This window comes from Cuculus canorus, chromosome 22 (assembly GCF_017976375.1).
Source record: "Cuculus canorus isolate bCucCan1 chromosome 22, bCucCan1.pri, whole genome shotgun sequence".
Lineage (NCBI taxonomy): Eukaryota > Metazoa > Chordata > Aves > Cuculiformes > Cuculidae > Cuculus > Cuculus canorus.
The window spans coordinates 5,063,355-5,090,912 of NC_071422.1; the positions used below are offsets into that span (position 1 = coordinate 5,063,355).

General features: G+C 48.4%; 1 protein-coding gene across 1 annotated transcript; it reads left to right on the forward strand.

Moving 5' to 3' along the window:
- The first annotated feature begins 18 nt into the window (after window positions 1-18).
- On the forward strand, window positions 19-27,249 carry WDTC1 (WD and tetratricopeptide repeats 1). Its single transcript, XM_054086565.1, has 16 exons — window positions 19-238; window positions 5,440-5,587; window positions 7,868-7,951; window positions 8,871-8,917; window positions 10,117-10,228; window positions 11,121-11,308; window positions 11,960-12,142; window positions 12,421-12,515; window positions 13,566-13,681; window positions 14,747-14,822; window positions 16,957-17,053; window positions 18,798-18,971; window positions 22,606-22,841; window positions 23,223-23,391; window positions 23,801-23,993; window positions 24,133-27,249. The coding sequence occupies exons 2-16, from the start codon at window positions 5,480-5,482 to the stop codon at window positions 24,328-24,330; spliced, it is 2,076 nt and encodes a 691-aa protein (XP_053942540.1). The 5' UTR covers window positions 19-238; window positions 5,440-5,479; the 3' UTR covers window positions 24,331-27,249.
- Window positions 27,250-27,558: the final 309 nt, after the last annotated feature.

Here is a 27,558-nt window from a genome sequence, read left to right on the forward strand (position 1 = left end):
GCAGTTGGCGCGGCGCATGCGCAGAGCGCGGCTGGGCCCCGGGCGGCTGGAGGGGGCGAGCAGGGGCGGGGGGCCAGGGCCGGGGCCGAGGCCGGGCCGCGACTGAGGGCCCTGCCCGCGGCCCGGGGCTCGCCTCGGGCTCCCCACAGCGACCCGTGCCGCTCTCTGCGACCCCCGCATGGATGCAGCCTCGCCGCTTGCAGTGCCCGCTGCGCCCAAGCCCGGGAGGCCCTGACAGGTAACGGTCCCGCCCGCCGCGCCGCCTCTCCTCCTGCCGCCCCCCCGGCATGCCTCTGCCCTGTCAGATACCCCCTGCCCCCCTCGCCAGGTACCCCTCCCAGATGCCCCTGCCCCGCCAGGTACCCCTCCCAGATGCCCCTGCCCTGCCCCACCTCCTGACAGCAGCCCCAGCCCTGACAGTACCCCTTCCCTGTCACCTATCCCCCTTTCCCTGTCAGCTACTCCCCTTCCTTGTCTCCTATCCCCTTGTCTACTGCCTGTCCTCTGTCCCTGTCACCTATACCCCCTTCCCTGTTACCCATCCCCCTTCCTTGTCACCTATCTCCCCTCCCTTGTCACCAGTCCCTCCTTCCCTGTCACCTATCCCCCTTTCCCTGTCAGCTACTCCTCTTCCTTGTCTCCTTTTCTCCCTTCTATGACAGCAACCCTCTTCCCTGCCACCTCTTTCCCCTTCCCTATCATCTCTCCCCCCTTCTCTGTTATCTGTCCCCCTTTCCCTGTCACCTATCCCTCCCCTTCCCTATCCTCTGTCCCCCCTTCCCTGTCACCCATCCCTCTTCTTCCCTGTCACCCATCCCTCTCCTTCCCTGTCACATATGCTCTTCTTCTCTGTTGCATATCGCCCCCTTCCTGTCCTTTTTTCCCCCCACAGTCCCTGCGATCCCCTCTTTCCTGTCACTTGCCCCCATCCCACTCCTTGTCAGGTCCCCCCACTCCATTCTTTCTTTCTTTCACAGGCATTCCCACCACCACTCTGCCAGGCACCTGACCCCTTAAAAAGCCCTCATTTATCCAGCCCCTTATCCCTATCCCTTCTGCCTGCCCTCCTGCTCTATCCAAACATTTCTTACCGTCCAGCTCTGTTGATACCCGCACCCTCTGGCTGGCACCCACCCCTCTGCCGCATTCAGCCCCTGCCTTTTGACTTCTCTTTCCATCTTCCCACAGCTGGGACTGCCCTGCCCTCACTTTCTTCTCCCCTTTCCTAAGGTCTGACTCTGCCCAGCTCCCTCCTCTGCTCCCCTTTCCCTTGCTAAAGACTTATGTGAAACTTTCCCTTGCCTGGCGAATGCCCTGCAGCCCCTTTCCTTGGAGAGGAGATCAGCCTTTCCTCCTCTGCTGGCTAAACTCCTTCCTAGAGCTTGTGGGCCACGTAGCTCTGGGCATCAGGCTGTTCCTTGTGCTGAGCTGAGGTATTGTCTTGCCTCTTGCCTTTCTTTGCATGTCAGCTGGGAGATGAAGGGGTGGGATGCCAGCTTGGAGGGGAGCTATAATTGCTGGGTCAGCCTCTCTGGGCATTTCAAAGCTTCCCTGATGCTCCCGTCCTCTTGTGCGGGGTTTGTCAGGTCTCCGATCCCACCTCTGCTCCTGTAAGCAACTTCCTCTGTTGTTGGCTGGCTCCATGCTCTGAGCCATCTGTCCTGGGGAGCGACTGCTGCTCCTGGCAACTCCTTCAGCTGTAGCAAAACCTTCTTTTTACAAGGTGTCTGCTGTTAACCAGGTCATTTCCTCTTGTTTCTCTGGGTTTGTTACAAAAATCTACCTATTTATATGCTTATGTTTTAATTTCATCTGTGACATCTCAGAAAGTCAAGGTAAAGAGGGTAGGGAAAATAAGTTCTGAGGCTGAAGAAGCCTGCGAAGTTGGGTCCCAGGTGGCGTTTGGATGGGTGATGTAATTTATAGATGCTTAAGGGAAGGGCCATTGGAATCTTCCTTTAGGATGAGTCGTGTATCTGCAAAGCTTGTAGTGCGTGCAAAGTGCTGCTTCTTTTCAGTGACCTTGAGTTTGGAGACTGAGAAACTTGGGCACATCCAGACAGTTTGAAACTGGATTACTTATTTAAGATTGCTGATTTACGAATGAGCGCTGCTGCTTTGTGGAGCTTCTTAGCAGCGATGGAGCTTTTCTGAAGGGCACGGTCCTTGCGTTTGAACTCTGAAGCCCACATCTGCAGGGCGCTTGTCTGTGTCAGTGTGTTACTGCGTGCGTCAGTGAGGTAGGAAGGTGCATGAACGTGAGGGAAAAAGATGCTCAAGGACAGGAGCAACCTCCAAAATCCCACCTGCTTTGGGACCATTCAATATTAAAACAATTCAATTGTTTTCTTTATCGCTGTTGGGGCTTTGTTTCTGGACTTAGAGCAAGTGTTTCAGAAAAATTAGAAAAGCAAGTGAGAGAAAGCCAGATAATGATGTTCCTCCCCTTCCTCCTCGTATCCTGAAGCACCTTTAGAGAGCACGCTTTTCCAGGAGCTTAAGGGGCTCTTCAGTTACTGTCAGGGTAAATACAGCCCAGCAGATTGTGAGCCCACAGCCTGCAGAAATCTGTGGCTTGTTAATTTTTGACTGCAGATTTAAAAGCCAAGTGTTGCGAAAGTTCCGTTTCTGCCTCTGGAGCTTTGCATTGCAGGAGCAGGAGTCCGTGAGTGAACCGCATCGGACTGCAGGTGGGATGATCCCTTTTACGTAGAGATCATCTCAAACTGTACATTGAGAAGAGGCTGTTTCTGCGGGTGAGGTGACAGTTGGAACTGGATCCCAGTTTTGTAGTCCTGTCCCGAGTATTCCAGGCATGTTTGAAACCATGAGGGATAAGGGAAGGTTGTCCTGGCTTGGAATTGAACACAGAGATGCTCTTGAAGGGCGTTGCAGAAACGTGCTCCAGTATCATTGAATCAGAGGATCATAGAATGGTTTGGGTCCACTTTGTTGGACTTGGAAGGGCTTTAAAGTCCATTCTACCATTCTATGATTCTGTGAATTTGAGTCTCCCTTTAAAGAGTGGGAGGTTTGGATATTCATTCCCTCTGAGCATCCTGCTCCTACAGTCAAAGAGTTGATTTATAGCATATTATTAATTTTGTAGTAACTTATTTAGTAGTAAATTGGCTTCTTGTTATGGGTTATTTATGTCTGGAGAGCATGGGAGGTCCATATCTTTCCATGAACGTGTATTTTTCCACGTGTGTCCTTGAGGCCATTTGGTGCTGGTTCTTGTTAGACAGGAGTTGAATAAAAAGGAGCTGTTTAGAAATTAGTTGTGACTGGAGGTGAGAAATGTGACAACAATACTTCCAGGGATCCTCAGAGGCATTTGTCCATTGGGAGGTTACTGCGTGCTTGGCTCTGGCATGGTACGAGGCCTCTTTGGGGTCGTAAGAGCAGAAGAAAGCTAAGCTGCTCTTGAAGACGAGCAGTCCCTGCCTGATAGGGAAGAGGAAGGCTTAGCTGGATGCCACTTGGAGAGGAGAAGCTGTGAACTTAACATGAGAGTGAGTGAGGTTAAAGATGCCGAAAACATGAGGTGTCTTCCTGGGCTTTCCTAGTGCTGCTTCTGGAGTAGAAGGAACGTGGATTAAATACGTACACAATGGACAAATACAACCACGGTAACTCAGTTTCAGGCTGGCCAGTGGGTTGTAGGGGAGCCCAAATTTATGATGGGGTCCGAAAAATCTCAGCTGATGGATCCAGCATCTGGGAGTGAGAGTTGAGCTACTTCTGCATGGTGAGCATGAGATGCGTGGCAGAGGCCACTGGCTCATTGGACACGTTTTCTGCAGACACCAGCCTTGGGTGGTGGTGAGTTTAGGCTACTGTGTGTAAGTCTGAGGTTCGAATTGGTTCTGGTGGAAGTATGGCCTCGTTTGCCCTCACTGAGCACGGGCTGGGAGCAGGCTGGCTGTGCAAAGTCCTCCAATTGTCTCGACTCGCCTTGGGTTCAAGGCCTGTGTTCTTGCTTTGGGAGTTTTATCAGTTTTGTTCCCATCATACGCGCAAACCAAGACTGGAATGCAACCCGCTTGCATTCTGCCAGAGGGAGATTCAGCTTCACAGACCTACACAAAGCTGTGCCCTATCTCTGTGTGTTGGTTGGAGAGATGGCTACCCTAAAAGTCCTCCTTAAGAGCCCACTGCAGGCAAATCCAATTCTTCAATGTTTGTGTGGCTTTTCTTGCTCTCCCTCAGTCTAACGCTGCTTCTATGCTCATTGCGGAGCTGTACGGAGGAGCCAGCTGTGTTAGGAAAGCCATCTGAACTTCCACTTTGGACAAACTCTGCTTTCTGTGAGGAAATGTGAATTCTTAGTACTTCCTACCTGCGGGGAAATGCCTGTGTGTGTGCACTCACGCGTTTTTGAAAGCAGATCAAGCCCACGGATTTGGGAATGCTTGGGTCCAGGAGCCTCGTGATTTTGCTCTGCAGTACAGCTGCGTGGCTGTAACATCGCTGATGGTGGAAGCCCTCGTTTTGCAGCAGCCCAATGGATTTGGAGAGGCAGGGTTTGTCATAACTTCTGCCTTGCCTCAGTGGAGTCGCTTGCTGCTGTGTTTCTGTGAAATGGTCTTGTTTCAGTGCATGGGTGGGGCTGGAACTGGATGGGCTTTAAGGTCCTTTTCAACCCAAACCATTCTGTGATTCCATGATTTCTCAGAGACGGGCTGGTTCCTTTGCTCAGCATTCTGTCCGGAGCAGGGTTGTAACACTCACTCTGAATTTTACTGTTTTCTGGCAGGTGTAGATAATTGTACTAGGTTTAAATTGTTCAGGTTAGTGTGTTAAATATGGAACTCCGTCAAAAGCATGGAAAAATCTAATTTCTCCTGGAAATACAGCTGTAAATGATCGCCCCTTTTCTATTGCTAATGCAGCTGGGTGCTCAGATGACAGTGTCACCTGATGGTTGGCCGTTGTGGTTCCTAGGGAACACTTATGCTCTTTTGTTTATTTTTGTTTGACTGATAATCAGATGTAGTAAATGAGAGAGAAGAGGTGGCCAAAAATATCGATGACGTGTTTATTCCCTCTGTAATAAGTTTTGTTGGTTGTAGAGTTTGGGAGGAGTGAAATGGAGTGTGAGTGGACGTGTAACAGTGGGAGGTGAGCTGTGGATCAGGGCGCCATCCTGGGCTCTCAGGGTCTTTGCTGGCAGAAAAACACGGTGTTTCTAGACTGATTTAGTCCAGGAGTTCTGCTGGTTTTGAATTTCTCTCCATACTGGGGATGGCCTCTTCAGTCAGGGGTTCTTCAGTGTTAGGTTGTTGCTTCCCATCCTTGAGTTTCTTCAAGGAGCCTTTGTACAAAATTCCAGTTCTTAGTCGCCGCTGTTGTTTGAAAACTGAGTACTTGGTGTTATATATGAATAGCCTAATGTTTGTATGCCTGCCTTTGTTCCCTTCCTCTTCTGTCCTGCAGGTAATTAAATGCCCTTGGTGTGGATCTTTGCTCTGTTGGCATGCTCGGATGCGCAGCGGCACCTCCGATAGCTTCTTTTCGTCTGCCTCATTGCAAGAAGATGGCAAAAGCAAACATTACCCGAGACATCATCCACAGACAGATCAAGGTATGTGTTAGCTGAGTGTTCACCCATGTTGGGTGGAGAACAGGTACAGAAACAGTGTCCAGGCTGGACTGGGAACTACTCTTCTTGTTGCCTTTACTTCTGAAAAGATCTCTGCTTCTTACGTATTGATAAGCTGCGTAAGAAGCTTAAGAGAACAAACACATAGGACCTGTCACTACCCTTAATGAAGAGCTGGGATGAAGTATGGCATAACAGGAATACAGTTCTTCTCCCTAGCAGGAGCGCGCTGCGCTAGTTTGACATCAGCAGGTCTGTTCCTTTTGAGTACAGCGCTGAAGAGAGAAACACGGCTACTTATGTTTGGGCACCATAAAAGGACCCTCCGCTAGCTTCCCTCATGAGTTTTCTGTCTGCTTCTTTGTGTGTTCTCTTTGTGTGATCTTGCCATCAAAGGTATTTTCTGACTGTAGTAAAGCTAATGATCTCAGTCTCTTTCTGTCTCTTTTTCTTTAAAGGGCGGTGTGTTGCTTCCTTTGTGTAGAGAAAAACTTCTGCGGTGGTCGGATCAGTGATCTGACGGCTGCACTTATGAAATATCTCTTAGCTACAGCAGGCACAATGGGCAATTATTGCTTGGACTCAGAGGCCTTAAATCATTTGCAGTGTTGCTGGTAATCAGCATTCACGATAGGCGTCTTCTAGTGGCCAGAATAAGGAGCTTGAATGCTCACTTCACTTTGCAGTTTGGTCCCAAACTTTGTTTTATAAGCTTGTAATTTAATCCGTGTGCAAAGATTTATTCTGCTGCCCTAACAAGGAAGGGATGGTTCCATCGTTAGAGCATTAGCCTGGGACTTTCTCACACTGCTTACTCTGTTAGATTTTCATGTGTGACCTTGGGAAGATTGCAAAGTCCGACAGTTCCTATAGGAAAAGCAATATCCTACAGCACAGACCTCACAAAGCCACTGCAGTTGCAATAACAAGGCAATTACAACTGCAGCACCTTGCGCTGGGCCTAGCAGCACTTTGGGAATGCTATCCATAAAAATATGTCAAGGGGTTTGAAGATTGTAATGGAAAGTTACTACAAAAAGCCTGGTTTGTTTTATTTTTTCTCCAACCCCCTTCTCTCTGTCTCCATTTTGTTACAAATAGCTTTTGGTGTGTGGGGTTCATTGGTCTGCAGAGCAGTAATGCAGCGTGCTGGTTCTTTGTGTCTGCGCTGTGACTGCTGACGTGTTCCTGGTACCATCCCTGTGATTTTTGGCATCAGTTTTGTCATCTTTAAATGGTGATAACGAAGGCTTCAGTTGTCTTTGCCCAGGGAAGTCGTGAATGCTGCCGCCCTAGAGGGGTTCAAGGCCGGGTTGGACATGGCTATGAGCAACCCAATCTAGTGGGAGGTGTCCCTGCCCAGGGCAGGGGGTGGGAACTGGATGGGCTTTAAGGTCATTTCTGACCCAAACTGTTCTGTGATTCTGTGGTTCTATGACTCCAGCTTGGCATGGGATGGGACCGAGGCTGGATCAGGTCCTCGGAAGGTATCTTCTTGGACATGAGATGTTCTGCCCCAAATATGACTGCCACTCCCTTTCCTTCATGCCTGCCTCTGCAGTTGGCCTTCTTTCATCAAAGCCATCTGCTAACGCATCTGTGAACCCTGCGAGATCGCAGGGGAAACAACTGTCCTGCTTTCCTTCACCTTCATTTGTACTGACGCAGTTCTGTGGCAGCTGTTCCCTTCCCCGTGGAACAGGCTGTGCTGTGGTACTGCAGCTACACATTCCTACTCCATTTCGGATGAAATAAGCCATCTCTAAAGGATGCTATTTGCTTATGTTCCCCAGGACTTTGCACCGTGGTGGTGGTGCATGTGGACAGATTCTGTGTAATAGCAAAGTTCTGAGCCGTTGTGCTCTGGTGCTGCGGTCCTTGGGAGCGAGTTGTTCCTGAAATCCTTGCTGAGGGATAATGACAGGCATTCCCAAGCTCTTCTGTATCCTGTTTCTGGCCCAAAGTAGGCAACTTATTCTTGGTGTGGGCCTCTCAAACCTTGTCTTGGCTACCCAGCTGGAGCCTGGTGATTACATAAGCATCATTTAAAACCAATTTAAAACAATCATTTAAAACAAACTGCCTACCTGGAGAGGATGCAATTGACGTCGCCCTACTACACACCATGTACCTGATTGCTATGGACACCCCAATGCCTGGCAAGGTCCCAGCTTGATTTTTAAAGTCCTCGAATCTTGTCTTAAAGGGTAAAAGGAGTGTTTTGTTTGTGTAGTCAGTGTGGGCCTTGTTTGCTTCATGCAGGAGAGGGGTGCGCTGGGATTCGAACGACACTATCATGTCACCGATCCGTTCATTCGACGCCTGGGCCTCGAAGCAGAATTGCAGGTAAGGGGGCAGTGTTTAAAGAGCAAACCGAGCTGCTTGTTGTACAACTCGCTGCAGAAAGGACAGCATGTGGGAGTGTGCAGAGTTCAGTCTCGTATGGGATAGATACTGATTACTTAGTCCCCTAAACTGCATTAGAGCCAGGAATAGCTCAGTGAGATCTTGTGTGAGCTTTCTGCGTTACCTAATGCACCAACAAGAGAGCCTTTACTGGGCATGCCGGTAAAAATCCTGCTGGGATTAGGCAGTGGTGCCTGCAGAAGGCAGTCACCAACTGTTGGAGACACTCAGCTCTAGCGCTGAAGAGCGTAATGCGTTGCCTAAAGAACATGTTGTTGTGTTGCAGTCTGACACAGCTTAAAGAGATCTTGGTTTGGGGGAGGAAAGGATTGTTTTGTCCCCCTTTTCAATTGCGTTTCCCATCTCAAATGCTGCTCAGTGCTCTCCTAGTCTTCCCTGATGCTGTTGTTAGTTAATTTGGATGCAGATGTCTGATACAGTCACCCAGCAGCAAGGTGCTTCTAAAAGAGTTACCGAAAGTGCTTTTTCCCTGTGTTCCCAGAGAACCTGTGCATGTAATTTGTCAGCCTAGCCAAGGGCTTTTGAAGCAAAGTCACCTTTCCATGTGTACAGCAGAATTTCAGCTCTAGCCTCTGAGACTGAACTGCCATTTTATTCAACACTACATTTTTTGTTTTTAGTTTCATTTTGCCTTTTCTACCCCAGCTGCTCTAGCGTCTCAGTCTTTTATGGAGGTGCTTATCTGCCATGTGGGTGTTTTTTCACAGGGTTGGAATAAAAAAACCCGCTTGTATTGGAACAAGTTGTTCTGTGTGAGAGCTCACTGTGTCCTTGTCTTAGAACAGCTCTGTGTAATAAGTCTGAAGTTTGTGTAATACTATTTTCCCTCTTTCCTCAGGGTCACTCTGGGTGTGTCAACTGTTTAGAATGGAATGAAAAAGGAGAGTAAGTATGTGGCTTGATTTGGGGCATCAACAAACCGATAACCCCAGGTTCTCCCTAGAGCAGGATGGAGGTCGTCTTACCCTAAGCAGCTGCTTCCCATGCCAAGTGAAGAGGAGCTCGGGCTGCAAGTTTTGAACTGTAGTAGAGCTCACCCTTCAAAAGAAGCTTTATTTTGTTAAATATATCTGGATATTCTTAGAAATGCCCCTTTAGTGAGTTCAGAAGGGAAATGGTCACACTAAGAAGTGGAGATTGAAGGCTGCTTCTCTTCTCTTAAGTGGTATTATAGATTATAATGGATCTTTAGGATTTGCCCAGCTGGTAGTGACTTCCCCCCCTGCCTTCACCATGGTGTTAAAAGCTTCTGCTGGGGGACAAATATATAAGGGAGGAAGGCAGGGTGTTTACCCCTCTGCTGTTTTAGAGGGACACTAAATATGAGCATTTCTATTAACTGAGTGGAATAAAGAGTGTCTGCTTGAGAAACGACTGGATGGAAGGAAGAGCTTATATTTCTTGACGTGCCTCTTAGAAAATCCAAAGTCTGCTGGCTGATATTCTTCAGAATTATTTACCAGGGAAGATTTCATCTACTTGAAAGAGATCTGTCTGCAAGGAAATAAGTTTAAAACAGCTGATAGTTGCAAATGTCGAATTCTCTTGCTTCAAAGGAAGGTAGATGTATGAGGCAAACAGTGCCTTGCAATGCTGCTGCCACATCCCACACTTAAAAAGCAGTCTGTGAGTGACTAAATGGGCCCTGCCGTGGGACTGCTGGGCACTTCCAAAGTTCAGGAATTAATGGCTTGGCTTGAGTTTGGGGATGATGTGGAGCAGTAGAGCAGCCACGCTGATAAGGGAAATGGAGACCTTGCTTTTTGTTGTTGACCGGACACTCCTGTTGTTGTTCCCTGTGCCATTGGAATCAGTAGTGAGTGGGTTCAGTGAGCTAAACCAACAAAAACCACTTGCTCCATTTTCCGTGAAGTTGGTATTTGACTGGTTTAGCTGCCTAAACTGGTGGAATGGATTGGCACGTGGGGAGCAGCAAGAAAACGTACCTGAGAACAGAGAGGACGTGGGCTACTTAGAGCTGAACTAACTTAATGCCTGTCTCTGTGGTCAAACCACTCTAAGAAATTGGTCACAGCTTAGGATGGAAGAATACCTGATGTGTGCTTCTCTTCTGTTTGTTTTAGCTTGTTGGCCTCTGGCTCCGATGACCAGCATACCATTGTCTGGGATCCTCTGCACCACAAGAAACTCCTTTCTATGCACACAGGACATACTGCAAACATCTTTTCTGTCAAGGTATGTGATTGGAAGGAATAAACAACTGACAAAATCGGCAACCTAAGCTGCAAGAGAATAGCACCTTACTGGGAAACATTTTCCTCCAGGCAATTTCTTTCCTTCCCCAAATAATTTAGTATTTCTGATGTTGAGGAAAAATGCATTAAATCTAATAGCTGCTTGCAGGCTTAGCTTATTCTCCCTGGAAAGTGAGAGGAAATGGTTGTAGCAGACTGGGATGTGTGATCAAGAGACGATTTGTGTGCTGCTATAGTTGGTGACTCTTGAGCGTGTACACTGAACTGTGTTGCTGAGTCATCCCATGCTCCTAAAGCAAGCTGCTCTGTCTTTGACCTGTCAGGACCACTCAGCTGTGTCTACGTGAGCAGCCTCAGCACTTCATAGAATCATGGAATAGTTTGGGTTGGAAGGGACCTTAGAGCTCATCCAGCTCCACCCTGTGCCATGGGCAAGGACACCTCCCACTGGATCCGGTTGCTCCGAGCCCCATCCAACCTGGCCTTAAACACCTCCAGGGATGGGGCAGCCACGGCTTCCCTGGGCAACCTGTTCCAGGGCCTCCGCACCCTCATGGTGAATAATTTCTTCCTAATGTCTCATTTATATCTTCCCCCTTCCAATTTAAAGCCATTCCCTCTCCTCCTATCTCTGCAATCCGTGACCAAGAGCCTCTCCCTGGCTAGTCCTGGAAGCTGCTCTAAGGTCTTCCCAGAGCCTTCTCTTCTCCAGGCTGAACAACCCCAACTCTCTCACTCTGTCATCATAGCACAGGTGCTCCAGCCCTCAGATCATCTTTACGGCCTCCTCTAGACTCAGTCTAACAGATCCATGTCTTTCCTATGCTGAAGACTCCAGAACTCAAGTTTGATGTCAAACCTGTCTCCCACAGTTCTTGCCACATTCAGGGGATCGGATCCTCATCACAGGAGCTGCAGATTCCAAGGTGCATGTCCATGACTTGACTGTGAAGGAGACCATCCACATGTTTGGAGATCACACCAACAGAGTCAAGCGGATTGCCACAGCCCCCATGTGGCCAAACACCTTCTGGAGTGCTGCAGAAGATGGACTAATCAGGTACAGAACTCTGGATGTTCTGCCCCAAAATTAATTGGATTAGGATCCATTGCAGTACTTTCTGTGCACAGATCTGAAGAGAGATTGTCCCTGTGCTAAAGAGCATAAGCTAGTCTTTCTCTTTCCTGAAACTGGAGGGATTCATCTTGAAATGTAGACTCCTCCTGTCCTCAGCTCTGTTTTCTTCCACTGAAAAGGGAGGACAAGAAAGGAATGGACATGTCAAAGGGAAGGGAGATGCAGCACTGAGCAACTTTTCCCTCCAGAGTCATTGAGGCTCTTAAATGACTGATGTTACTATGACAGTCTTCCGCTTCTCATATGAGCTACCGTTTGTGAGGTCATGACTTGGAGTTTAATTTGGAAGTTGAATAATTCTGTGCACATTATAGAGCTGGTTTTAATGCTTATCCCAATATTGAGGCGTAGTGTGTGTTGAACTCAGACGCGTCCAGTAACCTGTGGCACAAATGATTGTTAATGTCGTTAGTGCCATTTCTTCATGCACAGTCCAGATAATTAAGTGTGGATCACTACTGAGCAATATAAATGTGCTGCTTTGAGCGCTCACTGTGGAAAGTTAACCTCTCTCTTCTTGCTGCTTCTGTGCTTTTGTGGCATGGGTTGCCTGACTCCCTCTTCCCTGTGCAGACAGTACGACCTGCGAGAGAACAGCAAGCGCTCGGAAGTCCTGATAGACCTGACGGAGTACTGCGGGCAGCTGGTGGAGGCCAAATGCCTGACAGTCAACCCCCAGGATAACAACTACTTAGCAGTAGGCGCAAGTGGACCCTTTGTGCGGCTTTACGACATACGCATGATCCATAACCACAGGTAATGGCACCTGGCTTTTCTGGGCAACAGGACTGGTACAAAAATCTGCTCAAGGCTTTGGTGAGAAGAGGGAGTTGCAGTGGTCTGGCACTTGCCTGTCTCACTCTGCAGTTTTACCTGGTATTTTCTATCCCCCACAGTCTGTTTGATCTGTGTGAGCACGCTGGGGTGCTGTGTGGCAGGCTTGTCCCTGTGTGCGTGAACATCAAGTTTCAGCATAGACCAGGCTTCCAGCGGTGGAATGCTGTGATTATAAGACTGTTCTTCTTTCTGGCTAGAAAAAGCATGAAGCAAAGTCCTTCAGCTGGAGTGCACACATTCTGCGACCGGCAGAAACCCCTCCCAGACGGTGCGGCACAGTACTACGTGGCAGGTACTGGGACCTGTGCTGGGGTGACTGGTGGGACTTAGAGTTAATGCCTGAAGAAGCAGAGTTCTACGAGAAACTACTGCTTGAAAGAGCTGTTCTTTGATGCAGGCGTGTTCCATGGAATTGCAGTTTATTTTATTTCTTTGTGGTGAATTCTTGCTTATGTTACCTGCCCGCTTTCCCTGATTTGGAAGTGTGTTGGTGAGCTGGCCTGCCTTCTCCTTCTCTAGTGTGAATGTCTTGTTGTCACTTTTAATTGAAAGTCAAGGATTGGATAACCTGGGCACTGTAGGCTTTCTCCTGGAACTGGTCCCAGCAAGGCTGCTGTTCAAATCTTTTTGGCGTGAAAGAGAAGTGGTTTGTCTTCATCCTGCAGATGAAGAACCAGTGATGCAGTATCTGGGCAATCAGATGACATTCTTCTCTACAGCTCGTTATTTACTATATTTTTCCCCTCTAATGTTTGGTTTTTTAAAGTCTCTTAGACCAGCAAATTCAGCAGACCAGTTTTGACAGTCTTGCTTCTGATGAGTCCCACTAGAGGATTCCTTAGGCCCCCTGAATTGGTCATGCGACACATCTGCTGTCTGAAGCAGAAGAACCTGTGTGTGAGCTGAATATTTAGAAGCCTTCCTTTGGTTGTGCTAAGAGCTTTATTAAGGAAATCTGATTAGAGAGTTGAAGATGGAGGTATTTGTTTGCAGATGGCCACAAATCACAGAAGCTAAATCCATAGTGAATCCCTAAAACTGAGATTTGCCGGGTTCTGCAGACTTCATTGTTAGCAAGCTAGTTACAATGCCGTCTTCTCCTTGTATAGAGATGGCCCTGCAGAATTATACCTAGAACTTGTGAAAAGGCAGCTGTGCACATCTGCGTGTTTTGGTGGCTGATGGGAGGATTCGATAAACAGCAGCAGGCAGTGGAAAACCACTTGGGTGCATGTGCTTACTGACATTGCTCTCCTCACAACCTCTTGTAAAAGGGGGCAGCTGGGATCAAAGACAAGGATTACTGGTTCCGCTGATATGGATGAACCTCTTCTCTCCACAGGGCACCTTCCAGTGAAGCTTCCAGACTACAATAACCGGCTGAGAGTTTTGGTGGCCACATACGTCACCTTCAGTCCCGATGGCACTGAGCTCTTGGTCAACATGGGAGGGGAGCAGGTAAGAACACAGCTGGAATTTGGCAGAAAGCATCACATTCATTTGTGCTTCTTGGGCCATGGTACGTGGTTGTGCATTCTTAGAAATGGATATAGCAGCTTCTCTGTGGGTAATGTGATTGACTTTGATCTGTTTTCTGATTCATTCGGACTAAATGCTTGGTATTAGGAGTTGACTTGTAATGCCGCCACTTCAGCAGCATTCTGTTCTGGTTTTTCAATTTATATTTTGTTCTCTGGAAGAGATAAAAAGCCCAGAGTTCTGGAACCGACCTTTGCTGACCTAGAAAAGATTTCATAACTCATTCCTGAAACAGCAAACTGCTTCTGTAATAGAATCTAGTGAATAAGGAACTTGGAGAAGCAAAGGCCTTCACCTGGAATATTGATTGCTTTAATTTTAAGCGCTGGGTGATATTCATGGATCTTTTGTAAAGCCTATCAGTGAAATGAGAAAATCCTTCTGTGACAGCATTAATCAGCATGGATTAATCAGGAACGTTGCTGGTGGGCAGGTTACTCTGTGGTTGTCCTCCACAGATCTCTTTCTCACGTTTGCACTCATTGTCTTTGAGAGAGGGTGTTGAGTTAGATAAATTGTAGGTCTGATGTGGGTTGTCAGGTCCTATACCAGCACGGATCTAAATTACAGCTTCATGAGTCTGCTTTCGAAGTTTCTCAGGAAGTCTTGGCTTCAGCTTTGGCCATGGTATAGCGGATCATTTCTCTTTTGCTAGTAAATGATTTGTTTATGACGACTGTGTTAATTAAGTAGTTAACATCATCTTAGAGCTGAAGCTTTCTGAGCAGGGTAGTGTGGGGTCAGGTCATGTTTTAAGTTCTTTAGGTGTGGAGAGGGCTTTCTTACCTCTTGTGTAAGAGAGGGCCCCACTTTCTCAGCATTATTCTCTCCGAACCCAGAAACATTCCTTGTTAGAAAATTGGAAATAACAGAGCACAAATGTGACACCACGTACACGTCCAGCCCAGCGTAATATCTGTGATTTGAGCATCCATGTTTCACTGAGGTTTTTCTTTTGTCTCATTCTCTTTCTTCGTTCCTTAGGTCTATTTGTTTGATCTAACGTACAAACAGCGACCTTACACTTTCCTCCTCCCAAAGAAGTGCCATACTTCAGGGGGTAAGTACGATGCTGTCATGAAAGCAAGAGGAAGGCAGAGTGAAATCGCTCGCTACACAGCTCTTTGACGGGGTGTAGCCTGGTCTGGGCAAGAACTAGGAAAAGGAAGTAGGGCATGGCTGTTGCTGGGCTGTTTCTGCAGTGCAGTTCATACCCTGAGTCTTAAAACCCTTCTATAGAGTGACAAAAGGTGTGTCTCAAGAGGAGCAGTGGGCTGTTGAGAGGGGTATGGCTGTGTAAGCTAAGGAGAATGCTTAAAGCATGAAGTAGACTTCATAGAGGGGTTGAGATCCTGGTGTCCTGCCTTCAGCTAAGGGGGGAAACTTTGGGGGCAAGCGTGGAAATATTAAGTTGGTTTTATTTTTTAATGATTGTTAATAAAATGTAGCATCTGTCTGTTATCCCCTTAGGCGCTCGTTAGGTAGGAGACAGAACAGTCTCTTCCCTAGTCTAAGAATCTGGCCTGGCACTAGTATCCCTCCTGGTGGTGAGATAGTTGAATCAAAAAGTCATTTATTTGATGAGTAAGTGTATCCAAAGGCCTTTTTATTCCTGGCCCTGTTTCTTACAGGGCCTGTTGGTACACAGATACTGCAGGCAGTGCGCAGTGAATGACTGCAGCATTATTCCCCAGGCAGAGGCTGAGTCTTAGGAGGGAGTGTTCCCTGCTCACCCCCTTCCGTGTTTTCGGAGCGGTCTGGCAGAGTTTGATCTGTGTACTCAGCATGCCTGAATCTGACACTCACATGCTGGTGATAAATACATGCCCTGCCTGCCTTTCTCTTCTGTCCTGATTGCGTGTGGGTGATCTGTGCTGTGGTATCTGGTGAGGTCACGCTGTAAACGGCAGGGCAGCATTTGAACAGGTTCATGGTGGTGCAGTTGGAGCAAACGCTCTGCCCTGTTGGGCACAGAAAGTTCAGGGAAAGGCTGTGGAAAGGCATTTATGAGTACAAAGGCTGAACTTCATGTGCACGCGTGTCTCTACACACTGAAATCTCGGAACAGTTCAACAGAAGGATATGGAGCTGTTGGAACGGGTCCAGAGGAGGCTATAAAGATGATCTGAGGGCTGGAGTACCTCTGCTATGAGGACAGAGTGAGAGAGTTGGAGTTGTTCAGCCTGGAGAAGAGAAGGTTCTGGGGAGATCTTAGAGCAGCTTCCACTACTGCAAGGGCCTCCAGGAAAGCTGGGGAGGGGCTTTTTACAAGGGCATAGAGTGACAGGATGAGGGGGAATGGCTTTAAATTGGAAGGGGGAAGATTTAGATTAGACATTGGGAAGAAAATCTTCACACTGGGGGTGGGGAGGCCCTGGCCCAGGTTACCCAGAGCAGTGATGGCTGCGCCATCCCTGGAGGTGTTCAAGGCCAGGTTGGATGGAGCAACCTGATCCACTGGGAGGTGTCTCTGCCCATGGCAGGGGTTTGGAACTGGTTGGGCTTTGAGGTCTCTTCCAGCCCAAACCGTTCCATGGTTCTATGACGGTGTCCCCAGTTTCCCAACCTGCGAAATGGCCACAGGAGCACATCCAGCTGCAGCGTAAATGCAGTTTGTAAAAACCTAAGCTGTATATTTTCTATAGAAATGGTAGATGATGTGGCTGTGTGACCTTCAGAGGATTACTTCATCTTGAACTGCTCCTTTTCTTTTACTGGATTCCTCCATTGGTTCCACTCATCCTTCTTGTTCTATTACATGTTCAGCAACTGACCTCTGTGAGTCTTTTTCTAAGTGGATCTAAAATACAAAGTTACTGATGTTAGTAAATGCTTCTGCATTTTTAAATGTGCAGTTTCTTCAGGTGCTTCGATCATGGCCCAGACTCGCTCTGAAGGCAGCTCCATTCAGTAGTCCTCTTGTTGTGTCTGTATGTAGTTCTATGTGTACCTGGTTTTCTGTTCTAGAGTTGTATTGCGACGGATACTGTAAAGATATTGTAGTAAATAAAGAAGGCAAATCAAATCCAGGTGGAGGATGTGGAATCGTGGACGTTTTATTTCTGCTCAGAAAGGGGCTGTGGCATTGGCCTGGCTCTGCTGTAAATTCAAACTCTGAAGCTTTAGATTTGAGTTTGTATAAACTACACAATACTCAGCATGGCTCTTTATTTTTGTTTTTCCTTAACCTTCAGAAGTGCAGAATGGAAAAACCTCTACCAATGGCGTGTCAAACGGCATCCATCTCCACAGCAACGGCTTCCGCTTGCCTGAAGGAAGAGCACACGTGAGGTAAAGGCACAGATCTACTTACATGAAAGCCCTATGGCTTTGTTCGTGTCCTCTCCCTCTCACCAGTGTTAGGTGCTGCTAAACAAGGTGCAAAGAACAAATCCACTTTGTATGTTGACTTGATTGTCAAGTGATCAAGTGATTAGGGCGCTGGAGAACAAGTCTTACGAGGAGCGGCTGAGAGAGCTGGGATTGTTTGGCCTGGAGAAGAGGAGGCTGAGGGGAGACCTTACTACTCTCTACAACTACCTGAAAGAAGGTTGTGGAGAGGAGGGAGCTGGCCTCTTCTCCCAAGTGACAGGGGACAGGACAAGGGGGAATGGCCTGAAGCTCCGCCAGGGGAGGTTCAGACTGGATATCAGAAAAAATTTCTTGACAGAAAGAGTCATCAGGCACTGGCAGAGGCTGCCCAGGGAGGTGGTCGAGTCACCTTCCCTGGAGGTGTTCAAGGAATGGGTCGATGAAGTGCTTAGAGGCATAGTTTAAGGGAGTTATAGGAACGGTTGGACTCGATGATCCAGTGGGTCCTTTCCAACCTGGTGATTCTATGATTCTATGATCTCTGTCCTAAGAGCTCTATTTGATCCTGCTGTGTGGGCTATGAACAAGAGTAGATTAGGTGAGAGTGTCCTGGCAGAGGATTTTTCCCCTCTTGATGATGAATTACTGCAGGCAAAACTAAGAAATGACTTTTCAGGCCTGGAAGCAAAGTGTTCTTAGTTGTCATGAGTGATTGTTACTTCCTGGCCTGCAGGAACCTTGTCTTGGTAGATAGGAAAGGCTGTCAGTTGAAAGAGCCTTGTTTCCCTTTGCCATTCTTTTGGTCACCTGCCTGCTATCAACTGAACTGAAGCAGCCAAAATTGCTCGATGACAGTGACACTGGGGTCATTACTCCTGCATGTAAGCTACGAATGGATGGAGAGCCCTCTCCTATTGTTCCTGCCGCTGGCTTTCTTTAAAAGCAAAATGTGGTTGGGGCAAAGCAGAAGCAGCCTTTGAAGCACATCTTGCTGACTTGTTTTACCTCTGGCTGATGAGACATGGTTAAAAGTCGACAACAGTTGCTTAATACCATATATGGGTAGTCTGGGTTCCAGCAGTCACTTTGTTGGATGTTTTCAGCTTGTTTCCTCTAGATGGCCCCTCCAGCACGGCAGCGGAGATGTGACTGGATGCTGCTGAGCATGAGCCTTGTGTAGCCCTGTGAACTCGAATGCTTGATTTCCTTCTGAATTTGCCTTCCGTTGTACATAAAATAGGGTTGGAAATGCTGTTTATGCAGTCAAAGCAAAGATGGTTTGGTGAAGTCTGAGGGATTCAATGTTTAAAATGCCCACTGCTCAATTTTATTTTTGTATATAAAATAAAAATGGGAACAGTCAAATGAGGGCCAAAAAGAAATCTTCCTCCTAAATTCAGGTTATTAAGGTTTAAGGTCTCTTCTGCCTTTTTCTGAACCCCTCCAGGGAAGGGGCAGCCACCACTTCTCTGGGCAACCTGGGCCAGGGCCTCCCCAACCTCATTGTGAAGAATTTCTTCCCAATGTCTGGTCTAAATCTTCCTCTTTCTAATTTAATGCCATTCCCACTTGTCCTATCACCTTAGGCCCTTGTAAAAAGTAACTTTTGGTATTAGCGAATGCTTACTGAGCCTTGTTGTGTGAGAACTGCAGATGTTTAATTGGAGTTATCAGACCACTGGCATGCAAAACTTACCTGTGCTCCTTTCTTCTTCCCCTTCAGTCCCCAGGTGGAGTTACCTCCCTATCTGGAGAGGATCAAGCAGCAAGCCAACGAGGCCTTTGCGTGCCAGCTGTGGACTCAGGCCATCCAGCTCTACAGCAAAGCTGTCCAGAAAGCCCCCAACAATGCCATGTTGTATGGAAACAGAGCTGCTGCCTACATGAAGCGCAAGTGGTAAGGAAGCAGGCAATATGCAAGAATTTAGTGTCACAGGCAGTGCTGATGCTGGTTTCTGAGTACCATGGATACCTTGCACACTGCAAAGCACCCGCTTCCCTGTGTGCGGAGCAGGGTTGGGGTTATTGGATGAAACCAGAACTGGATCACCTCTGGCATAGAGCAAGGGTATTGCACAGCAGCATGTGTTGGAGAAATTATAGCCCCGGATAGCGCACAGGCAAGCACAGCTGGTGGTAGCTCATCATTTTGCCTACTGGCATGCTGAGTAACGTTCTGTTCCTTTCCTGTTTAAAAAGAAACAAAAAATCTACTTCTGAGGAACAGCATTGTGAGTGTCTCCAAGGGTGTTTGCCTTTCTTTAGGTAGTTCTGATCTGCATTGGAGTATGGCTCTAAATCTGCTGAAAACAGATGACGTAATGGTTATGATGCTTTGTAACTCCATATCTTGTGATATGAGATTGTTGTAGGGCTGCCTGGAGTCGCTTTGGTTGCTGCTTGATCCAAGTAACTAGTACTGCTGACAGGGTGACCTGGCTGTTCCCGCCTTACCCGGGCTTCCACATTCCCCTTGAGTGGAAGCAAACCTCTCTGAGGGATCTGGGGAGGTGGCAGCTGGTGCCTCAGAGTCTGAGGGAGGGTTTGGCTTGATGGTTGCAAAATACCCCGCTAGCCTCTGCAGTAGGTAATGCCTTCTCTGACCGATAGCCACGGCTGCATCTGCGTGATACAGCCGAGTTATTTTAGTGCCTGTCCCCTTGAGCAGGGTAAGACTGAGGAGCACAACTTGCCATTAACAAATTTAAAATAGCTGTGGTCCTTCATCTACATTTGCTTTGTGAGGATATCCTTCTTCCCTCCCTGCTGAAATCCTCAGTCTGAATTCTCCCATCCCCTTGCCAAGAGAAAGAGCAGCCAGCAGTTGTTGTGACTGTTGGTAACTGGCCTACTGGCTGTTTTGCAATAGCAGAGGTTTGGGAGCTGCCTCAAAAAGACCTCAGCGTTCAGAGGGAAGAGAACAATAGGTTGGGATTAAGGAATGGAGGACAGAAGCTGAGTGCTGATCTCATGAATGACATTTTTCTTATAGGAATCATTTTTCCCCAAGGATGTTGGCAGATCTGAACCTTTCTGTGTGTCAGCTCGTGCTTTGCTACAGTTTTTGGTAGCAGGGAGATGTGAAAATGTATGCACAGTGGGTTTATATGCTGTGCAATGATTAGAAATTAAACAATACTGAGCTGATACCTTCTCAGGCACAGAAAAGACAGGCACTTTTCTGGTTGGAACAGCTACTGTTGTCTGGCAGAAAGCAGCTGGGTTGTCTCTGAGAAGGAGGATGAAGCAATTGAACAGTGACCCGTGCTGAACCACCCTGTGTCTTGAGAGCAGGAACACTGGGAGCAGGAACAGCTCTGGGCCACCCTGCAGGATCCTGCAGGTGTTGTTTTGGCCTCGTTCTGTGAACAGCAGAGAGATCTGGAAAAAAAGGGAGGTCTTTAATTTCCTAACATTGCTTTACTTATCTTCCTTAAGATGCTCCTCGTACTCTGCAGCACTTCTGAGACCATCCTTTTAAAATGTGCTCGTAAGAGCCAACCACATCACTCTCCAGATTGCTCTTTGTGGTCTCTGTTGACAGTACGTAGCTGATTTCTAGTTAGAGCATTTTTGCACAAGCTGTCAAACCTGTAACAATGGGCAAAGTCGGTGCCTGCTTTACATCTTGACATGTACATTTTCACACCAGTCTGTTGGGCTGTCTGGCACTGGTGGTTGAGGTTGGAGGATTTTTGAGGGTAGCAAAGCAGCTAATAGTCCAGTCGGCTCTGAAAATGTGAGACACCCATTTGTCATTGTAACAGGTAACTCGCTTTCCCTCTTTCTTTGAACAAAACTGGCCTGCAGCTGCGCATCCAGCCTGCCTGGATTAAAGGCAGCCCTCGAGAACGTGTTTCTTCTGCTCTGCTGCAGATCTCATGGACACGGCTCTCCTCTTTCTGTACGGTGCTAGCAAGCTGTAATGTGTGGCAATATCCGCCTGGATGGGAGGGAGCCAGAGGAGGAATGGTTCACGGAACATACTTGTGGCACTGAATAAGTGCCAGTTAACATGTAACAAAAATATTTGGAGCTGCCTTTGATAAGTAGAGACACAGAAGCACATCTTCCTCCGTCTTCTAAAGCCATCGCGCTGTGGAAGGTACAGGGCAATTTATCCCCTGTAACTGGTTCAGACTTTGGTATGTGCAGTGCACGTGGGTTACAGGTGTGAAACATGATCGTTGTTATCCTTAGCCATCATGTGGGGACTTGGCACCCTCTGAAGACAGGTTGTGGTGACTGACTGGTTTAGACTCAGTGCTGTTACACCAGGTGCATCACCCCTGGCTTTCTTGGCCCCTGTCAGTCTGAACTGAATACCAGCACGCAAGGCTCATCAAGACTCTCCTGCTTCCAGAGCACAAGCAGAAGCGTTCTTATTCCTGCAGCCATGGAGCCTAGGGAAATCATAGAATCATAGAATGGTTTGGGTTGGAAAGGACCTTGAAAGCCCATCCAGCTCCAGCCCCCTGCCATGGACACCTCCCACTGGATCTGGTTGCTTCAAGCCCCATCCAACCTGCTGTCCAGGGATAGGGCAGCCAGGAGTAATCTGGGCAGCCTGGGCCAGGGCCTCCTCACCCTCACAGCAAAATATTTCTTCATCTCAGTCTCCCCTCTTGCAGCTAAAAACCATTCCCCTCATCCTATTCCTGCACTCGCTGATCCAGAGCCCCTTTCCAGCTTTCTGGAGCCCTTTTCTGTACTGGAAGCTGCTCTACGGTCTCCCCACAGCCTTCTCTTCTCCAGACTGAGCAACCTCAACTCTCTCGATCTGTCCTTGTATGGGGTATTCCAGCCCTCAGGTCGTCTTTGTGGCCTCCTCTGGACTCGCTCTAACAGCTCCATGTCCTTCCTGTCCTGAGGAAGCGTAGTCGCCGGTAACTGTAGATAGGGTATAAATGTCCATTATGATACCAGTTTCATATAACGCTTATTTCTAAAACTTAAAGATTTTTCCTGTAAAGGTGAGAAAAGCCCACTGCTTTAGATATCTGTCCGTTAGGGCCATGAAGCGTAGTGGTTTTGTAGCTCCTTCTCGAGGGCTACAAGTGGCTGTGACTGGGCAGGGAAACGTGCTGCCACGCTGTGCCTCCACAAAGGGGCACGCGTGAGCTGCCGTGCTCCGAGGAGGCCCTGCTCGCCTTGCAGGAGAGGCCTTGTGTCTGCTTGGCCAGAGGGCTTGTGCATCCTCCATCTTCAAAGGACTTCCCTAAATGTGTTCTATCCGTGAGCTCCACTCTGCCGGATTTAAAATGGCAGGTCAGGGCTTGCTGGGCTTTCCTGGCTGGTCATATTACCGCGCTGCCTGTGTGCGTGTGGAGGTGCGTTGGAGAAGCTGGCTTTGGTCAAATGGTGCCCCTGGGACATAGTAAATGCTATTAGTGCATGAGCCTGTGGGTGTCAGCTTGCATAGAGAGAGCTGGGAACAAACAGCTTTGGAGTGAAATGAGGGCTGGGAGGCAAGTGGAAAATGTCTCCTGTTTCTGCTTGGGCTATCTCATCCACCCCTGCCTTTTCTGCAGGGATGGGGACCATTACGATGCTTTAAGAGACTGCTTGAAGGCCATATCTTTGAATCCATGCCACCTGAAGGCCCATTTCCGCCTTGCCCGCTGTCTCTTTGAACTCAAGTACGTGGCAGAAGCACTGGAGTGTCTGGATGACTTTAAAGGGAAGTTCCCGGAACAAGCACATAGCAGTGCCTGCGATGCACTGGACAGAGACATCAATGCGGCCCTCTTCTCCAAGAGTGATAACGGTGAGTGGCCTTGTTCAGGGTGGCTCTTCAAGGTTATACTAAAAGCTAATGATTGGACGAGGAATTTTCTCCTTAAACTGCCCCTCTGAAGTAAAGCTCTGTCTTCTGAGAGAGATTGATTGTTGCTGTGCAAAAAAACTGGCCTGAGCCTGTTTTTCCTTGCGCCTGGTCCTGGTTTGCTCTTGAGTGTGAGTGTGATAAAAGGAATCTGATGTACCCAGGAGATAATCTGGAAGGAAGCTTGTGCTTCTGAGCCCTGCTGCCTGCTGGAGTCATCTTTAACTCTTCCCTAAAGCTATTGGGGTCTCCTAGAGTGCTTTCTATTTGTTGAGAATGTGTTGCTCCCCAAATTGTGATGAGGGAAATCTGTTGTCTTTCCAGCTGAAGATAAGAAGGGAGGTGGCCCCATCCGGCTGCGAGCCACGGGCCGCAAGGATTCCATCTCAGAGGATGAGATGGTGCTGAGGGAACGCAGCTACGACTACAAATTTCGATATTGTGGCCACTGTAACACTACTACAGACATCAAAGAGGCCAATTTCTTTGGCAGGTATGTTGGCAGAGCGTAATAGGGATGCAGGACAGGAGTGTGCTCAGCAGCAGAATGCTCTCTGCTGTCAGATAAAGCCTGATGCATAGCTCCATGTGTTCATAAAATGATGCTGACGCTGGTTTGCAGGGTTGAAAAAGGTGACAGGAAGCCTCCTCCTTGTGTGGCTGCATGTGTAACTAGTTCAGTAGCAAATCCACAGACGGCTCTTTTGGGCTAATGTTTCAGAAAAGCCATTTGGGATTGAAAACACGGATCCTGGGGATGGGGGAGCCAACACAGAAAGCCTTATCTGGATCCGTAGGGGTGGCAGCCTGCTGGTTGTAGAAGGCATCTGGGATTCTCACATCTGGTAGAGCTGAGCTTTGGCTCTGAGTTGTGATCTCCAGCTCTGCTCCTCTCACCCTAGCAATGCACAGTACATAGTCAGTGGGTCAGACGACGGCTCCTTCTTCATCTGGGAGAAAGAAACCACCAACCTTGTTAGAGTGCTGCAGGGAGACGAGTCGATTGTGAATTGTCTCCAGCCTCATCCCAGTTACTGCTTCCTGGCCACCAGCGGCATCGACCCGGTTGTACGACTGTGGAACCCTAGACCAGAGGTGAGACTATCTTGTTGGCATGAGGTGTAGCACACACTGGTCTGTCTTAACGGGGTCTCTCGAGCGTTGCAGCAGGAGTAACGGCCCCTCTTTGGTCCTAGCGCTGCCGTGCTGAGTTCTCTCCCTTCTTGTCTTGCAGAGTGAAACCCTGAATGGCCGTGTGGTAGTAGACATGGAAGGTGCTTCCCAAGCAAACCAGAGAAGAATGAATGCAGACCCGCTGGAGGTGATGTTGCTCAACATGGGGTACCGGATTACAGGACTGACCAGTGGTGGGGCTGGAGGCTCAGATGATGAAGACAGCTCAGAGGGGCAAGTCCAGTGCCGGCCCAGCTAAAACAGAACTGCCTCTCCTTCCTCTAATTGTTTGGCTGAAAGGGAACCTAGTTTCCTTGGTCCTGAACTTTCTCTGATGAATGACTGCACTGTTTCGCACTATGCACAGAGTAGGACAAGCTGGCAGGGGCAGGAGCGGCCGTCTCTTTAAACCATCGCCACCACCTCCTCCTTCTCCCGTCACGCTACTGAGCAGCATGGCAGTGCAGTCCGGGGTTTGCCTTTAGTGGAATTTAGTCCCAACAGGGGTCTTTGAGTTGTCTGTAAGCAGTGTAAGCTGGTGATTCTTTTCCAGAGCTGCTGTACGATCTGGTACAGGGGGATGTTGCCTGCATTCATGCATTCGCAGAGGGGATGTTAAATTCCTGAATAAAACAAAAACCTAGGGCAGGGGTTATGGAATGAATTCACAGCAGTGATCTTGGTCTTGAAGGCTTGACTTTGCTTTTGTGCTACCAGCCTGTCTAGAGGGCCCTGGCTTAGGGTTGTTGGCCCTGAAATGCCTGTTTTCTCCCGTAACATCTTTCTTCTGGCTTCCATCTCTAACACGTTGTCATCAGAGGTAGCTGTGTTGTATTAAGGACTGGATATTGCCCATCCTGTCCCTGGGCATCTGTCTTAGTCAATGAATCGGTGAAGGCACTGAGCACGTGTCGCTCAACAGAGCAGGACGTGCTTGCCCAGCTCTGATACTTTCTTCTGAGTCTAGGAACCTGTGGAGGAAGGTGACAGCGATGGCAGCAGGTTTGATCAGAGGCCTAGGACTCATGTAGCTAACGCTGCTGAGGAAAGGGGCTGGTAACAGCGCTCTTGCAGAGCGTCTCTCTCTGTTGCCCAAAGCGTGTCTAGCTGTATTCACCTTCTCCTCTCCATGTCACTCGTGCTGGAGCTGAGAATGTTGCCACCACGTATCTGTTGCAACTGAAGTGTTGAGCTTTTAGGCAGCAGCGTTTTTGTTCAGTCAGCTCTTCTGTCTTGGCCAATGAGGCCTTCTCTGCCTCATTGTTGGTGTCGCATCCGATGGGTTAGTGGTCCTCTCAGGAACCCTCCTCCCTCTTCCTGCTCTCCACACACTGGCTCCGGCTGCATAGCCAGGAGAACACCTAGAAATGCAGCACTGTACTTCTATTCCTTCCCCTCTTGTGTAACTAGCAGCCCTGTTTCTCTCTCTTGCAGTTGCCAAACACTAAATATCAAGTAGATCTCACACAGCTGTGCTACAGTTGAATCTGAAGACGTTGTTTTTTCTAGGACTATCAACTAAGACCAAAGAGCCCCTGGAGATCTTAACTGCTCTGTGCTGTCTTGTATCTCTTCCTGCTGAAGGTCCGAACATGCTAGCCTTGGTCCCAGGGGTGTGAGATGTGTGTCTGGGAGTGTGTGCGCATGTGTGTGTGCTGCGTTAGGGCTCTTCTTCCATGTGGTGTAGTCCCTGGTCTTCCTGCTGTGGAAAGATGAGGCCTCCCTTTCCTTCACTGGCTGCTCCTGGCTGCCAGGCATTGATGAGCGAGGCTGCACAGTGCTGGCTGATCAAGGTAGCTGGCGGCTTCTCCCTTCCAGAACAGTCTTTATGAGATGAGCAAGCCTTGTGCAGGAGAGAGAGAGGTCACAAAGGCTTGTAGCTGGCAGTGTCTCTCCAAGGACACTGTTCCCTGCACAGAGAGATCCCTCACACTCCCCTTGCAGTCACAGTGAAGCTGTCTGGGATCTGAACTCTACCCCTCAGGCAAAGATACCCACCGGCTCCTTCACGTGTGGGTGACACCGAGCCTTAGCAAACCCCAGTCTTGTGGGACCATGCCCCTCGCCACCCAGAAAGGATGGGCTATGCTTGTGCTCTGCTGAGCTGCAATGGCAGACTCGCCTTCCATCTTCTCCTGCTGAAGCAGAGCTCTCCTGGGACGGATCGTCACTTGGCTGCTGAGGGCATGTTTGCCTCTTTCCAGCGTAGCAGATGTGGTTGTTTGCTCAGTTTACCTGTTTGGTTGTTCCAAGCTCCCCCACCCCAGGGGTGCTCTGGCACTCGATGCTCTTCAAAACCCAGAGGCAACAGCAAATTCTTCTCACTTGGGTGGCTTTTTGACATGGTCTGGCCTTTCTTTTTTTTTCCTTAAGGCTTTCCTGCTAGACGCATCCTTTTTTTCCCCCTCTTCTCCTCCCACTCAAACTTTTTTTTCAGCTTCCAGTAGACAACGTTTGCAGGCTTTGATTTCTAAACTGAGAGACTGAGATGGAAAGCTCTGAAGAGAACAGACCTCTCCCTCCCCATTCACCTTTTGCTGTGGCAGCTATTTTTCGTTGTTTTTACCCTTGTGAGACAGTGCAGCTCTTTTACCTGCCGGTTGCAGTGTGAAAGCTATAAGATTCCCTGCCTCTGCAGTGGATTGCTCTTTTTAATGGCTGCTTTGGCTAAAAGAGAGAAATAATAATGGGAGAGAAGGGGAGAGAAAACTCTTTCTGCCTCCAGCCCCTTTTCTCCTTGTTGCAGGCAGATTACCTGCTTTGTCGCTTGTTAATGAGGAATTTGTATTTATTGGTGAAGGAAAAAACATGCTGGGGAAGTAGGGAGACGATGTTGCTTTATTGACCTCTGCTGTTTACTTCAACCCCCTCTTTGGGAAAGCTTCTTCCTGCTCTTTCTGGTTAACTCTTTCTAGCCTGGGATATACAGGGATGCCTCCTTTATTTTTGTACTCTAGCAATGGGCTCTCCGTTAGGAGATTCTAGGATTCTCTTAGTGTTGCAATGACCATTGCTTCTCGCTTTTTCAAGTACTAAAGATGATCATCTCATAAACTTTGCCCCTGCAGTTGTAGAGGTAACACACAAGCCTTACTGCCCTCATTAGAAGGAGCAGAAAACTTGTTTCTCTGGTCCCTGGAAGAGAAAGGGTTAAGCAATTAAACAAATCTTTGTTCTAGTTCTTTCTTGGTGTCGTTTTGTTTGGGGGATTGTTCTGGCTTTGTTCTACCTTTCTCCTTAGTGGAAGTGGACGAGGGTGGGTGGAAGTGGATGAGGGTGGGTGGATGTGGACAAGGGTGGGTAGAGGGCAGCTGGGTTGGACTGATTCTTCTTTCTGGAGAATGGAAATCCCAGTAAACTTGAGTGGGAGGGGGGCTGAGGAGCCCAAAACATGGGCTCGTGAGTTGCGGTGGCTCCTGCATCAGTGCTGATGTTAGTTTATCCAGGTGTGGGAGCTCAGATCCCTCGGTGAAGCAAGGGCTGAGGC

Coding starts and splice junctions, on each gene's coding strand:
- WDTC1 (XM_054086565.1), top strand. CDS start 5,480: ATGCTCGGATGCGCAGCGGCACCTCCGATAGCTTCTTTTCGTCTGCCT. Junction 8,918..10,116: donor GAATGGAATGAAAAAGGAGA/GTAAGTATGTGG, acceptor TGTTTGTTTTAG/CTTGTTGGCCTCTGGCTCCG. Junction 22,842..23,222: donor CTTCTCCAAGAGTGATAACG/GTGAGTGGCCTT, acceptor TTGTCTTTCCAG/CTGAAGATAAGAAGGGAGGT.